The 16,462-nt window shown below is 40.6% G+C and overlaps 1 protein-coding gene across 1 annotated transcript in view; it reads left to right on the top strand.

Annotated features, from left to right (window-relative positions):
- Window positions 1-15,461, top strand: part of EHD4 (EH domain containing 4) — a 34,847-nt gene extending 19,386 nt beyond the window's left edge. The window contains exons 4-6 of the mRNA XM_065684603.1: window positions 3,556-3,968; window positions 8,258-8,422; window positions 10,865-15,461. Of these exons, the coding sequence (XP_065540675.1) occupies window positions 3,556-3,968; window positions 8,258-8,422; window positions 10,865-11,401 (1,115 nt within the window). The 3' untranslated portion in view covers window positions 11,402-15,461. The remainder of the gene's footprint in view (window positions 1-3,555; window positions 3,969-8,257; window positions 8,423-10,864) is intronic.
- Window positions 15,462-16,462: the final 1,001 nt, after the last annotated feature.

The raw sequence follows: 16,462 nt of genomic DNA, 5'->3' as shown, positions 1-16,462 counted from the left end.
CATCTGAATTGTAGTCTTGGTCATGTGGTACTTAGGCAGAAATGGCAGGTGGGATCACTCCATCATTCTGCCCACCCGTGGTTCATCTGGTAACTGGGCACTGTTCTGAGTTTGGAGGCTCCTCATGGCAGCATTCATCTGAGAGCCGCCTCTCTTCTGCTGTGCCAGTAGTGCTGGCCCCAGGGGTGGAAGAACTGGACACTGCTCAGACTGCCTGTGCTCAGACAGGATGGGTGGAGCCCATCAAGCTTCCCTAACTGTTTACTGCATTGCAAAAGCTTTGGGAGATGGTATTAGGGCAAGGCAGAAATCGTTTACCTTGGGCCCTCAAGGGAAACCTACCATTTGTTTAAATCTTTATTGCTAACTGGCACAGAAAATTGACCCATACTCATCCTGCACAGTTGTACAGCTCTATGTCTGAGTAAAGCTGTCATGCATGGGCCTGGTACTTTGCCCCGTGCTGGTGACACATGAGAGCTCATGATCATTCCTCTTATCAGTGTTTCCAGGGCTGGTATCCACGTGTAGTTTCTCTCAGACTTTGTCATCTCTTCTGCATTGTTTCATTTTATTCTTCTCTGTGGTTTCTGCTCAGCCTGTTACTGATGCCCAACAGTTATGCCTCTGTCAGAGGCACCAGCTCATTCCCCCTGTGCAGCCTGGGACAAGCTCAATAGCTCTGCAGTGCTGCTGGTGGATCGCTGCTTTCCTCTGTCCCTTAGCTGGGTACAGTGGTGACTTGTGACTCGCGACTTTCTAATGTGCTTTTGCCAGTTAATATTGTACCTGGTGAGACGTAGATCCTCAGGCTGGATATAATTGCTGTGACATCAGTCACTGGGAGCAAACCTTTGAAGAAACAGCCATGGTAGAGCATCAAGAGGCTGAGAAATATCAATACCAGCTTTTTTTGGTCAAGTTTTCCAAACTGATCAGTGTTGACCTAGTACTGCTCAACTTTGAAAGCCCTAATCCACACACCAGTACTGTATGTGACAGGATCCTAAATGCATTGTGTCTCAGTGCTGAAATATTTAACGATATATCACTTCTCTGTAGTTCAGGTATACTTTCATGTGTAACCACTGAATTTGTATATAAACCAGGTTCACTTCTAATGACACTTTCATTAAAATTAATAGATTTTTTGGGGGGGTTTTTTGTTTTTAATGAGCTCTGTTTCTTATCCATTTTCAATAAGTGGACTTTTCTTTCTCAAAACAAATGCTTTGTTAATATTTAATTCATATTTAGAATACATTTATTGCTAGTTAACATGCACTTGTTGGGTGTAAAATTGTATTTTTGCAGTTCAAAATCCATCAAACGTGGTGGGAATTAATATTTATTTAACCAGCCTTATAAGACACCTTCTCACCTATCAATTTGTGGAAGACTTCACAGGATTAAACTTGCTTCATTTTGCAACTCTATGTATTTTATTTCAAGCATATTTTCTTCTATATGAGTGAAATCAGAACAGGTTATTGCACAGCTCAGATTTGTGCACTATATTGTGACATGCAAGTGACATACAAGATGTGTCACTTCTCCATTTCCTGCTGAATTTGCACGAAGATAAATTAGGCACACTGGTTTTGCTTAGATTGTTAATGTTAAGTGAGTTCTCTTCCAGCTGTGTTTTGTGCAGCTTTCCTCCCTGCCCCTTGCCTTCACCCCTTCAGGAACTGGTCACAGGAAAGAACGTACCAAAGCATCAGAGCTGCATTATCTGGAAAGGGGCCACATTTTGCATTCCTTACAAAGTAATCCTTTTAATGGAAAAGATGATGTTGGCTTTTCTTTTTTGCATAGACAGTTAATGAGTCTGACCTGCATCCTTTCGGATCATAATAATACCTTTTTAACATAGCCCTTTCCTTTTGTTTTGACATGTTTGTGCTGGGGTTTTAGTGAGGTTTTATGCTTTCTTTTTTTCTTTTTTTTTTTGGGGGGGGGGGCGGAGGGGAGGAGGGGTGGGGATGACAGGTAACTGGGGATGTTTTCTTGCTTTTAACCAAAATGTTTGGATTTCACTTCATATTCTATTTCAATTTTTTTAAGCAGAAGATTTAAGTCTCAGTTCTTACCTGTGTTGCTAAACATATGCAAGTATGCTTCGTGACAAAGCTGGAGTTCACCATTTTTTCCTACTACTTTCATGTATGTCTGCTTTTCTTGCTGTTGGCCCTAGCCAGGTTCTACTAGAAAACAAAAGAAGTGCTGAGATGCTTCTGGGTTCTCTGTTAAAGGCTAACAGCTTGAAGGTATAATGACTGAATTGTTTTAAGAAAAGTTAAGCAACTTTACAGTGTACCTGAATATATACTTTACATATGCTGTTTAAAAGGTGCTAGGGAGAATGAGAAGTGATGAAGTCTCGTGCTTGTATCTGGGCCAGGTGTATAAGTGTTGAATAATTGCCTCATGTATGAGTAGTCTAAGCGGGTTTTCTTGGCTGGGGGATTGGAGGTTTAAGAGCTTATCTTACACAGCTGGGAAATGACCCAAGACACCCTGGAGGACTCACTGGTGGTAACTGAGCTTTCTTTGCTGTTAGCATTTGAACATATCCAGCCAGGAGCAAAACCATCTTTTCTGTTTGGGTTACTTTACACCAGTCCTTGCATTTTGACTGCTCCCTCTTTTAGCTCTAGTTTCTTTCTAAGAGGAAGAAGAGGGGTGGGGTTTTGGCTTTCAGTTCGTACCTTGCTGTTCCTTACTCAAACAAGCTGAGTCACATCCACGACAAGCCCCATGCCATGTCATTAGTGGTGACTCTCTGCAGATTAGATGTGTCACTTCTGAATAAGCAGCTCCTGAATACTGTTTGTTGTGTGGATTAGGCACCAGCTGTACTTATAAAAGCTTTCAGACAGGTGCTAAGAATAGACTTTCCTTCAGAACATCAAAAAGTTTCAGATTATCAGAATGGTCACTGCTCAGGCTCTGTAATCTGTCACATCCCCAAAGCCATTATCAACACAGGCACATTACTTGTAAATTTTATCTCCGAGTCTGCTGTGGCAGAAATAACAGCAAGTGTTGCAATGCAAAAGGAGGCGAGTTTGGAAATGGTTTGAAAATCCAAGTCTTACTTACTCTGGAGTGCTGCACCTGCACTGTTCCCTTGTCAGTACAGATAGGCCATGCTACCAAAGTGGTCAGTGTTAACATTGACAAAGTGAGCTTCTGATAAGAGTCCCACAGACCTGCATGGCTTGCATGCTGTGCTGGAGCCAGAACTCCTGGGAAGAAGCAAACATGGGTAACTCGCAGCAGCACAGAAGATAGTGACATAAGAGATGGATGGCAAGGGTGAGGGAAGGGCAATGATTAAAATAAAAGGCTGTAGTAGTGAGGCTGGTCTAAGAAAATGTGGGATATAGTTGACCTGACCTCATTGTCCACAGATGCTCTTCTCCAGGTGGCCCATCTCCTCTTTTTCCCCCATGTGATGCCGTGAGTCCCTTGTTCTCTATCCCCAGCTCTACATTCTCTGAGACCTGCTTTTCTGAACGGCAGGACTGTAATTGTATATTCTTCCTTCAGGCTACGACTTCTGCCAAGTCCTCCAGTGGTTTGCCGAGAGGGTTGATCGCATCATTCTCCTTTTTGATGCCCATAAGCTGGATATATCCGATGAGTTTTCAGAGGCTATTAAGTCATTCCGAGGCCAGGATGACAAGATTCGAGTGGTGCTTAATAAGGCTGACCAAGTGGACACACAGCAGCTGATGAGGGTCTATGGGGCACTCATGTGGTCCCTGGGAAAGGTGATCAACACTCCAGAGGTGCTGCGAGTCTACATTGGCTCCTTCTGGTCTAATCCTCTCCGAAACACAGAGAATCGAAGACTCTTTGAAGCTGAGGCGCAGGATCTTTTCAAAGATATCCAGGGTCTCCCGCAGAAGGCTGCTGTGCGCAAACTCAATGATCTCATTAAGAGGGCAAGACTTGCAAAGGTAAGAAAAGATAAAAAGCCCTAAATTAATTGAATGAGCAGTGTGGACTTCTAAGCAAAAAATGAAGAGGATTTGCATTTACATTGATGTAAGAATAGTCATCTGAGGGTGTATACCACCTTTTATATTGGCTTAATTAATGCGCTGAATGTAATGATATGCTTAAAGGTTGTTTTGCTTTGGGTTTGGGGTTTTTTTTTTTTGTGGCCTGAGCTTTAGCAAATGCTCCTAAAGGCAGTTGCTTCTTTGAAAATTCCATTTAAATTGTGTTCCTGATGATATTTTGTTACGTGTTGCTACGATCTCAATCAGTTTTGTGGAATGTGGTTGACAGCTTTTTGCTTTCAATTTTTACAGTCATTTTTGAAGTGGAAAAGTGTCAGATCATCTTTAAGTGTTTCTTTGTAATGTAAAATAAAAATAGATAAAGGTGAATACAAAATACACTGTTCATAGAATGTGCTAATAAGACAGATATGGAAGGGGAATACACTGTTTATCTGCAGGAAAGCAGCAATATAGCCTTCCTGGTGTTGTCTTTCTGTCTTCCAACTGAACTTGAAATATGGGCACTCAAAAATCATTTTTTTCAGTGTTGTATCGGGGTTTTTTTTCTCCTATTTCTATGCCACTCAGTTCTTAATCTCTTCTAAAACATACTCAGTAACCAAAAAACCAAAAGCAAACTCTTAACTTGCTGTCAAATTCGGGCATTTTTTTTAAGTCATATGACTCGCTACCCCACTTTGAAGAGGGGAATTATTCTTATCTACAAGAAACACATGTGCATTCTGGCAGACCTTAGACCACTTAGCATACACATGAGAAGCTCTTGGTGCTTGTGAACTGTATATATATATGTGTATATATATATATATATATATATATATTTCTGTTTTTTCTGGAAGTAGTTTTTAAACTGAAGATCCATAAAATTACTTATTTATAGAATCATAGAATAGTTAGGGTTGGAAAGGGCCTTAAGATCAATTAATTCCAACCCCCCTGACATGGACAGGGATACCTCCCAGTAAACCATCTCACCCAAGGCTTCGTCCAACCTGGCCTTGAACACTACCAGGGATGGAGCATTCACAACTTCCTTGGGCAACCCATTCCAGTGCCTCACCACCCTAACAGGAAAGAACTTCCTCCTTATATCCAATCTAAACTTCCCCTGTTTAAGTTTTAACCCATTACCCCTTGTCCTGCCACTACATTCCCTAATGAAGAGTCCATCCCCAGCATTTCCTATAGACCCCTTCAGATACTGGAAGGCTGCTGTGAGGTCTCCACGCAGCCTTCTCTTCTCCAGGCTGAACAGCCCCAACTTTCTCAGCCTGTCTTCATACGGGAGGTGCTCCAGTCCTCTGATCATCCTCGTGGCCTCCTCTGGACTTGTTCCAACAGTTCCATTTCCTTTTTATGTTGAGGACACCAGAACTGCACACAATGTTCCAGGTGAGGTCTCACAAGAGCAGAGTAGAGGGGCAGGATCACCTCCTTCGACCTGCTGGTCACGCTCCTTTTGATGCAGCCCAGGATACGGTTGGCTTTCTGAGCTGCAAGTGCACACTGAAGCCGGCTCATGTTCATTTTCTCATCGACCTGCACCCCCAAGTCCTTCTCCACAGGGCCGCTCTGAATCTCTTCTCTGCCCAATCTGTAGCTGTGCCTGGGATTGCTCCGACCCAGGTGTAGGAGCTTGCACTTGTCATGGTTAAATGTCATAAGGTTGGCATCAGCCCACCTCACAAGCGTGTCAAGGTCCCTCTGGATGGCATCCCTTCCCTCCAGCGTTTCAACTGGACCACACAGCTTGGTGTCATCAGCAAACTTGCTGAGGGCACACTCAATCCCGCTGTCCATGTCATCAACAAAGATGTTGGACAAGACCAGTCCCAACACCGATCCCTGAGGGACACCACTCATTACTGGTCTCCAGCTGGACATTGAGCCATTGACCACAACTCTGCGTGCGACCATCCAGCCAGTTCGTTATCCACCGAGTGGTCCACCCATCAAATTGATATCTCTCCAATTTAGAGACAAGGATGTCATGCAGGACAGTGTCGAACGCTTTGCACAAGTCCAAGTAGATGACATCAACTGCTCTACCCCTGTCCATCAGTTCCATAGCCCCATAATAGAAGGCCACCAAATTGGTCAGGCAGGATTTCCTCTTAGTGAAGCCATGCTGGCTGTCACCAAGCACCTTGTTGTTTTTCATGTGCCTTAGCATGCCTTCCAGGAGAATGTGCTCCAAGATTTTGCCAGGCACAGAGGTGAGACTGACTGGGCTGTAATTCCCTGGGTCTTCCATTTTCCCCTTCTTGAAAATGGGGGTTATATTTCCCTTTTTCCAGTCATCGGGAACTTCACCTGACTGCCATGATTTTTCAAATATGATGGCCAGTGGCTTAGCAACTTCATTCGCCAGCTCCTTCAGGACCCCGTGGATGGATTTCATCGGGTCCCATGGACTTCTGCACATTCAGGTTTTTAAGATGGTCTCGAACCAGATCCTCTCCTACAGTGGGCACAAGGTCTTCATTCTCACAAACTCTCCTAGACAGATATTTGCTGAATCAGTTCTGTCTTTCTGAATGCTCATATCTACCCTATCAGAAAATTCCACAGGTTTATACAGAAACCCTGCTTCTTCATGCTGTTTATTTTTTCTCCTCTGTAGAAATATAAATGTATCTGCAATTAAAATGCATACACTCTTTTTAGATACGAGGAAGTGATGTTTTGTGAAAGTTGTGCGAACAAAAACTGGTTGCATAATTTTTTCTTTAAAAACAGGTTTCTTTTTTTCCTCCAGTTTCAAGTAAGCCTCCTAAATAAGTAAGGAAAGGAATGGGAGAGCATTACCTCTGTACAGATTGTGTAAGATTTGTGCAGAATATTTTAAGGCACGTTGTGCGTTATTTTCGTAGGTATTAAGTATTATACTTCCACCACATCTACGTAATCCCTTTTCTTCTACTCTTTTTTTGTGGTAGTCTGTCTTCCCCTGGGCTTCAAAATTTCAGCCTTTTACTGCTTAGCAGTTCAATAGACTTGTTTTCTAGTTTTCTTATGTTTTCTGTGTGAAAATTCAAGTAACTTCTGTTTTGGGAACAGCTGCATCCTTTTTTTTAATGAAGAAGGGCCCGAGTTTTGTAAGGTTTGTCCTGTTGTGAAGGTCATTTCACTTCAGTGGTCCTGGCTTAGGTCAGAGCTTAGGGTGGACCACTTAGGTCAGAGCTTAGGAAAGCAGTTTGATGACATTAAGTCGTGATAGATGTTCATTGCTGATAAAAGCAGGCTGCCCTGGCACTTCCCTTTCGTGCACAGAACATCAGTGTCCATACAACGAACTGGATAAGTGAACTCACCTCGGTTAAGAAGTGCAACCACTCTCTCTGTACTGGACCAGACCACTTGCTGTGTGGCCAAGCAGATCCTTTTGGTGGTGAAAGGTGGTGGGAGGGCGGTAAAGGGGAAGAGATGAATGGTTCAGGGTAAGGGTAGAAAAAGTGTGCATGAGCAGGATGGATGTTTTGATGGCAGTGCTGGATTAACTTCATCACAGCAGATAGGAAACTCTTAAGAGCTCTGCAAGTGTCAATGTGTTTTAGAGTTTGTCAAATTAATGTCTTTATATGCTGGGAAGGCTCTGCTTTTCTCACTAAGGCTTCTCAAGGCAGCCATGGCATGCTGTTCTTATTGTATACTGACTGATTTATCATCCTCTGGTGGATGCATATATATATAAACTATAGGTACTCACTTCTCTGGAATAAATAGATAGGAATGCAGTGTCACTTCAGATAGTCCTTGACTTAGCATGCTTGGATTACTTGAAGCATTATTCCATTTCTTCCCACAATAATTGGTTAGGCAAATGGAGTTACAAGTCATTAGCACTGAGACAGATGGACCAGTATGGCTAGTGTTCTGTATGATCCATGCATGTCACATCGGAATGTGGTTTGGGGGACTTGTTTTTTCTTTCACACTTGGTACTGATGGAATGCTGTACCTTGCTTCTCCTTACACTGCAAGTGTGCATCTGTTTCTTTCAAATATGTTTGCTTTCTCTCTGCCTTCAAAGTAACGCTGAAAGCAGCAAAAGCTAGTTGGTAACTGTTCATGTAAATGTGAAGTTCCAGACACAGTCATTAATATTATCTTATCCTTGAGCTGGCTTATGGAAATTTTCTTTTTATGACCTGGGTGAAGAGCATTAATATTAAATGTAGATGAACAGCAGTCTTGATTTCAGTTTTGCTTCTTCTTAGGTTCATGCTTATATCATCAGCTATCTGAAAAAAGAAATGCCTTCTGTATTTGGAAAAGAGAACAAGAAGAAGGAACTGATCAGCAGATTACCAGAGATCTACATCCAGCTGCAAAGGGAATACCATATATCAGCAGGAGACTTTCCTGAAGTCAAGAAAATGCAGGTAAGATTATAGATTACAGTTTCACTGAAACAGTACTAAATTTCTGCCAGGACTGCCAAATTAGAAAAGGTAGGACAGAGTATCTCAGCCTTATAGTTTAGGATCTTGACAACAGAGCAGCTGAAGTGATAATCAATCATGTGTCTGTTATGGGGTTAGCATGACTTGAAAGCAGTATACAAACAAAAAAACCTGGTCACTTGCTTAGTATGCATTCACTGATACAGTACTTTAGCCATTGCCATAAGAATAAAGCCCTACTGTCCTATTAGTAAATACTGATCTCTCATGGCAAGTAGTACTAAAGGTTTTGCGCAAATACAATGGCAGTGGACAGTTATGTGTTAAGCTGGTTCTTATTTTCTATTGCTTCTGTAATGCTATCATGTACTTGTGTAGGTGAGAATATCCTTAGTCACATATTACTCATTTTTACCCTACTCTGTTCTTGTTCATACTGATACTAGTTGCTAGTAACAAAGGCAGTGTGTTACCTGAAAAATACAACTTGCAGCCTATCTCTTCTGAAAATGGTGCCTTCCAGTTTTATCCTGTCCTTTTGAGCTTGTATTCTATGAAGTGGGAGGAATATTCTCAGTTTATACTGTTACTTTTGCCTCTTGTTTCTCTTTTGAACTGTATGCAATCTTACTACCAGCTTCCTGTCACTTTCTCACCTTTTTATTTCTGTACTCTGATTTGACGTGAGTTGTTTAGAGAGCACCCTAGGCAAGTACACCTAATGTTCTGTTAGCAGTGCTTTTCGATTTATTCCACAAGCCTCAGTTTGCAACTTTTGGATCTCAGATCATAAGCTTCTTAAGTGTCTTTTGAATTAGAATATAATTCAGCTTGGAAGCTGAATGACTGTGATGGAGGATGTTTTCCAGATTGGCACTTGCATATCATTCTGACAACTGATGTGATATGCTTACACTGCTAATCATAAAGAGTGATGATTGGCTGATAACCCAATCTATAGGGATGCACAACTGGGGTTTTTTTTATGAACTAAAGTAACTTGGGAATTGGGCATTAACATGAGACAGTAAATTATAGGTGAAGCACAAGATCTATTTCATCTAGGTTTTCATAGGCAGGATTGTTCAAGGGTTTAATGAGTTCAGCTTTTAAAGAGGTTCTATGGAAAAAGTTGACTCTTCCCTAGCCACTTTTGTTGGTGATGCAAAATGAGAAAGTGAGAGGTGATCACTTGTCAGTTTGAATACTAAAACAAAATTTGAATGGAACTTGATCAAACTGATAGTGCATGTCACTAAGTCTCAGCAGCAGATGGCAGCAAATATCTACACGAGAGATCAGTCACTTCTGTAATGAGGAGCAGAATTACAGAAAACAAAATTGTGCCAAGACAGATAGCAGGTTTGACCTTTGCTTTCTAAGATGTATTGCGTATCATAAATTTCTACTGATCAGTTGCCATAAATCATATGATTTTTGTATAAATGTCACCTGAACAGAGTGGTTGTTGATAGACAGTTTTCCTGTGAGAAATCCGAAGTTCTGTGTGCGTGAGCAAAGCCACTTGCCTGTGCTTCAGGTTTCTTCGGTTCATACCATTATAGTTCTGATATGTATGGGAGCAGCTCCCTGAGGTGGTAGATGGGATCTGTTAAAGCAGGTTAACACCATTTTGAGAGGGGTTTGGGTAGATGTGCTTGTGTTTGGGGTTTTTGTTTCCACTGTAACTCTTCCTGATTAGCATTTTGCACGTAGAAATCACTTAATAATTGCCTAAAGCATTTTTAATTTTCCAGTGCTCTGGTGTAAAACATGCTTGCACTTGTGTTGGCATAGCACATATCACCTAGTTAAACATCTCACTGTTACTAGAGTTACATACAAGATGAAAATTTGGCAGGGACCGTAGGACTTCATGAGTTCTGGCAACACTTCTACAAAAACGCTGCTGCTGTTATCCCAACTCAGTTTTTCTTTATTGGTAAAGGAGACTTCTTCATGGCCTAACCACAAGCAAGAAGTTTAATCTATAAAATCAGATCAGTCCTCTAAACTCTTGCGTTTGTTTTTAACTTCAAACATTGCATAAGTACTAGCAGGACTGAGGACCTGTTTGCATGTTTCCTTTGATATTTGGAAGAAAATCATCAAATGGAAAGTTGTTCAGTAACATTCATTGACTGCCATGATTTTATGCATTACCACTTTGAAAATTGTTTTGTAAATGTAATTTAACAGGCAAGCTCATACACCGTTGCAAAATTGTCTTAATGTGTTTTAATATATTGTGTGTATGGTACGTATGTGTCAGCTTTGCTTTAAGAACTTCAACAGCAGTTTCAGTTATGGAAACTGCTTCAAAAGATAACAGATTATTTTAATCTGAAGCCCATTCTTTAGCCTCTTCAATGTATTGGAAATGTTTCTAACTACTGTCACTGAAACCTTTGTCATTTACAGGAGTTGCTGGAGAATTATGACTTCACTAAATTTCATTCTTTGAAACCAAAGCTAATTGAAGCTGTGGATAACATGCTAGCCAACAGAATTGCCTCCCTGATGAACCTGATCAGACAAGAAGAGAGCAATATGCCCACAGAGATTGTACATGGTGGAGCATTTGATGGCACCATGGCAGGACCTTTTGGCCACGGATATGGAGAAGGTGCTAAGGAAGGAGCTGATGAAGAGGAATGGGTTGTTGCCAAAGATAAACCTGCTTATGATGAGATTTTCTACACTCTGTCACCAATCAATGGCAAAATATCGGGGATTAGTGCAAAGAAGGAGATGGTGACTTCAAAACTACCCAACAGTGTCTTGGGGAAGATCTGGAAACTTGCAGACTGTGATGGTGATGGCATGTTGGATGATGAGGAGTTTGCATTAGCAAAACATCTCATCAAGATTAAACTGGATGGATATGAACTGCCTGGCACGCTACCTTCCCACTTGGTGCCACCATCTCACAGGAAACCTTTCCAGACAGCAGAGTGAAAAATAAAGGGAGAAGAATGAGGGGTTTGGAAATCTTTCAACAAACATGTTGAAACCACCAAAATTTGAAATTAGGCTTAGATCATTAAACCTCACAGCACATTTCACACAAGTTACTGAAATTAGAAGCATGATAGCAGGAAAAACATTCATGTAGCTGTTCCTGCTGACCTTCACTCAGACATGCTTATCACAAGTGCCTTGTATAGATCTGTCGTAAGGTGAAAATGTTTTTTGTAGTCCTGCTTCCATGTCTTGCTGGCTCTAGAAACATAAAGCAGAAAAGACCATGTATAAAAATCACTGATCGTCGCTCAGTCTAAATACTTACCAACCACAAGTTTCTCCAAACAATTTTAAATAGTGCAAGGAAGCTCTAAATATTAAATTCACCTGCCAATGCAAGGAACATTTTCTATGCTAAAAGAGACTTCAGGCATGGAGTGAATGTCAGCATTTCTGTAGTTTAAGAAAAGGCTGATACAAAAGGAAATGTTATTTTTGTTCTTTTTCTTATTTAATAAGGGGTTAGAAAAAGAGAAGAGTCTTTTAAGTGGTCAGAATAAAAGCAAATGTGTTTTAAAACTTTATTGATTATAGCTGGAACTGCAACATGGTAAAATTATTCTTTCAAGCTGTCATCATTGTGTCTTGTTATCTGAAGAACTTCTGCTTTGATTTTAAAGAGCACTATATACGCAGTATTACGATTAGAAGAACTGAATAGCCTTTGTTCCTTGGGCTTGGAGTTTCTGTTGAAGTTTCAGTTTAGCTGCTCTGCAGACAATAAATTCCTGAATTGTTCAAAGTGACAACAGAATGTTTTCATAAGCTAAAAAAAAAACCCGAAAATCATGTTTCCATAGAAAATCAAGCCTCACTTTCTGTTGGGAAAGGTGCATTGCTCAAAGTCAGCCTCATCAAAACACATCACATTGTCTTGGGAAATTTTCACTGGTATTTAATTTCTATTTACAGGTAATTATACAGTTATCTCTGTATTTTTAATATATTTTTAAGAAAAGTTTTTAACGCTTTCTTAATGTGTAGCTGACAACCACAAAAGAGAGATTTGATTCCCATGGTGGCAGATGTGAGATAGGGAAGGTAACAGGAATCCTTACATTGACTGTAATAAATGATAGACTGGTCCCTCCAGATGTTACTCCTTTATCAAAAACAATCTGTGAAAGGAATGGATGCTTAATAAACATTAGTTTTTCTAACAACACAATCCAAGATGAACATAATGGCTTCTTAACTGATTTTTATCAGTACCTTAAAAGAACACAAATATTTGGCCCTGTGAACTTGGGTCTTTCAGGGAGGGCCAGTTCTTCTCTAAAATCAAACTTGGCAGTCAGTTTTGCTCTATGTATGTGAACAGGAATTGACTCGTTTTCCATGTGTTGTATGAAATACCCTTCACATCAAAGGTACTGTAGATTTGAGCACTTTTTGTTTGAGCAAGTGGTAGCAGTAGTGCCTTCTGAAACAGAGCAAGCCAAAAAGTATGTTAGCATCCTTGCAGTAGGGGAGGGGAAGGATGTAATTTAGGTATTGTTTCCCTGTTGAGATTTTAGTCACACCAACATGTTCAGATTTGTACGTGACCTAAGAAGAGAAAGCTTTTTTCTTCAAAATGTACGTTGGTAGGTTGTCAGTCAGGTTTAATACTTAAGATCTTTCTGGACCTCTTATCTTTTTGCATCTGTTCTGTTCTGATGTGAAATTACTATGAACTTTGCCAGGGCTCTATTATGGGAAAACAATTAAGCTATTTTAAGTAATGACAGAAGAACACCTTTACCTTGCCAGACTTCCAGGCCCATATCAAGGATATCCTGGCATGTTTAAACTGTTCTTGAGGGTTTGCTTCCTTTTTTCTAATGCTTCAGTTTTTTTCTCATCATTCAAGCATACCAGCTTTATTTATGTTAGACCTAAATTAGAAGCCATATTAGCCTTAGTGCATGTCTGTGCACTTTAGTAGAGCTGTGAAACTTGACCATGAGTCTACCTGTGTGACTGACTGCACATCTGCAGAGTAACTGATTTTCTGTGTAATTTATTTTTCATTGAACAAAAAGTAGTCTATAAACACTGCAGGAATTGTAAAATAGGCTGCAGAAATAATAATGTATGCTTGTTTGTGATTAGTATCTGCAGTCAGTATATTCATATGCTGAAGACCAGTCTGACTACCTTAGTAAGTAAAGCCACTGGGAGAAAGAAAGCAAAGCTTCTCTATTGTGGCTGTTGTAGTGTGGGCAGAGCTGAGAGGATCTGGGAAGTTGCTATCTTCCAGATCTGTCTGCATTACCTTGCTCTTCAGCAGCACAGGGTTCCAGGGGTGGACCCATGCTACACATGGTGGGAACTGAAACTTCTAGGGGTGATGCTCCAAATGCACTGGAGCCATGTGATCCCATGCTGGTAAGAATATCCTCCTTCAGTGAGAGGAGCAGGATAGTTTCTCAGTGATTTTATTTTTCTGGCTTTATTGGTAGCAAAACGGAGAGCACAGCTTTTTTTCAGTCTTCATGACAGTAAGCTAGCTTGGGCTTCAGCGAGACAAATTGAAATGCATCGTTTGATAAGTTAACATATTTTATCCACTGGGGTTGAAATATTTTGCTTTGTTTCCTGTGGGATTTGGAAGGGGAGTGCATGAAGCATAAATAGGAGTAGAGGTGGATTTTCTCTGTTTATCTGGAGGAAAAGAAGTGTTTCAGGATTGGCATGCAGAGCTACATGCCTAAATGCATTTCTAGATACGTGCACTAGCATTGTACTTCATTGATAGGAATAAAGTATGTTTCATCGTGTACTTTCAAACGGCAGTTTCTTGCACAGTTAAACTGATACAGTAGGTTGCTGTTGCTCAGGGAAGGGGATCTCTTTTCTCACTACCTCCTCACAGACCCACAGGCCTACTCTGCCCTGCTCGTGCTCTGGCTTGTCAGATCCTGCAAGCTCATTCAGTTAGTTAAACCAGCCACATGCAACAGTTTGGATAATGTCCTGTGGAGTCAGTGAGTCCGTGTGTTAGGAGCGTGAGAAGTCAGTGGGATTACCTCCTCTCATGAAATTGCGCTGCATTGTTATTGGGAGCAGCAGTTACACAAAGTAACCTTTGGTGTTAGTTTGATACTAACATCTGCTGAAGAAAGATGAAGGTACTGGGTTTGTTGGCCATTTTATGCCTCAGATTTTGATTACATTTGCTGTGAGACCATTCAAAACTGTCAGTAATTCATCCCGTGAAATCAGTGCCCACTGATGTAGTCCGCTGCCATGAACCAAAATAGAAACTGCTGCTTTTACCTCTTTTCCAACTATTCCAAAACAGTTTTAACACCCAACCCTAGTTCCATTCCCACAGGAATGAATTAGAATTTTATTGTAGATTGGAACAGCAAATGTGGGGCTACTGCTCATAACCACAGTTCAAGACAGCAGCAGCCTTTACAGCTGTAACGCTTGAAAATGGTGAGTTTACAGAGATTTTTAGGGCAGGGTGAGGTCTCAGTTGTTAGATGGGGACGTTAACGGATTTGTGTGGAACCTGGTCTCATAGCAGCAGTATCTGGTCCCTGACTTTCAACATCATTTGTCCCCAGGACTTGAAATGTTCCCTCGTTTTCTTCTTGTTTCCTTCCCCTTACAACGTGCACTCACTTCAGCGGATCTTTGCTGTTGGAATTCAAGCAGAGTTTGAAGTGTATGGTTTTATGGGTATGTGTAATTTAGCACTGAGAGAATGAACATTAACTTTGTTTTCTATTTCACATGCTCACCTTTTTAATATTTTTGTTAAATACTGTATTTTTCACTTCAAAGGCCCTCTTAATTTTTGAGGGAAAGCTTGATCTGTGCAGTGTGCGTCAGTTTGTCCAACTAGGCAAACAAAGCTGTAAGTTCATTATCGTTGCACTTTTATTACACAATAAATTCTTTGCAGATACTGTAATATATTTTAATATGCTTTGTAATCATTTTTAGAAAGTGGTGATAAAACATTGCTGATTTAATAAACTAATATTGAATTACCTGAGAATTTCTTTTTTAAGCTTCTTTCTGGAAGGTAGTCTGTCAGTGACTAGGATTTTGTAATCCTGCTACGTAAGGCTTACAGGCATAGTAGCTATTTGCCAAGCTGCTTATTTTCCCACCTCCGTTTATGTATCCACTATAGGTTATGGCTCTTTCTCTGCTGTGTCCTTGAACTTGTTGCTGAAATTACTGCCCACACCAAGGCTCGACTCTGGAATTATATTTTTAAAGGAAAAATGAAACAACTCCACACCTCAAGCACCTCTCAGCAATCAGCTTTTTATAGCAGAATGTAATTTTGGAGTTTCTTAATGTCTGTGCGTAAAAATATTTTACATTCTAAGTATGGAAGATAAATCAAAAACTTCCTGTGTGGATTGAAAGCTTGAGACTTGAGCTGAGAGGCACTTCTTTTATCTTCACTGGCAGTGCTAACCTTGAAAATAAGAGTGGATTCAATAACAGTTGAACAGAAAATACTTTGTTAATATTTTTGCCCCCCAAAATCCAAGCACATCTTCTACACTGTGCTACCTACTGCTTAAAAATAACCAATTACATCAAAAGAACATTCATTTTAATGTTGTGCTTTAATTAATTCCTCCTGCCTCTCTCCCCCTGTAGACACACAACTTACTTGAAGCATCTCCAAATACACATCTGTGTTATCAGGATGCCATAGTTCAGCTGTTGCTCCTACTACTGTCAGATCTAAGTTGCTGCGGAGTTAAAAGGATTTGTATGAGGCAGTGTTAGCAAGCTTGGCTGTTTTGCTGGTGGTGGTCCCCGTATGTCACATGAAAGCAAGCGTTACATGTGCAAACAATGTTGTGGGTTCCTGGAGGCTACATTGCTGTTGAATTGCAGTGGCTTGTTTGAACTGTTTCTTATGAAAGTCAGGAATAGTTTGGAGAAAAGGAGGTTTTAATGAGACTTGGAGTTTGGGGTTTGGGGTTTTATTAGCGGAGTGGTGTTTTACATACACCCCTTACAAGACATTTCAGA

The sequence above is a fragment of the Lathamus discolor genome, chromosome 6 (genome assembly GCF_037157495.1).
Source record: "Lathamus discolor isolate bLatDis1 chromosome 6, bLatDis1.hap1, whole genome shotgun sequence".
Taxonomy (NCBI): Eukaryota; Metazoa; Chordata; class Aves; order Psittaciformes; family Psittacidae; genus Lathamus; species Lathamus discolor.
The sequence above is the reverse complement of the archived record's forward strand: the minus strand, read 5'-3'. Positions and strand labels throughout refer to the sequence as shown.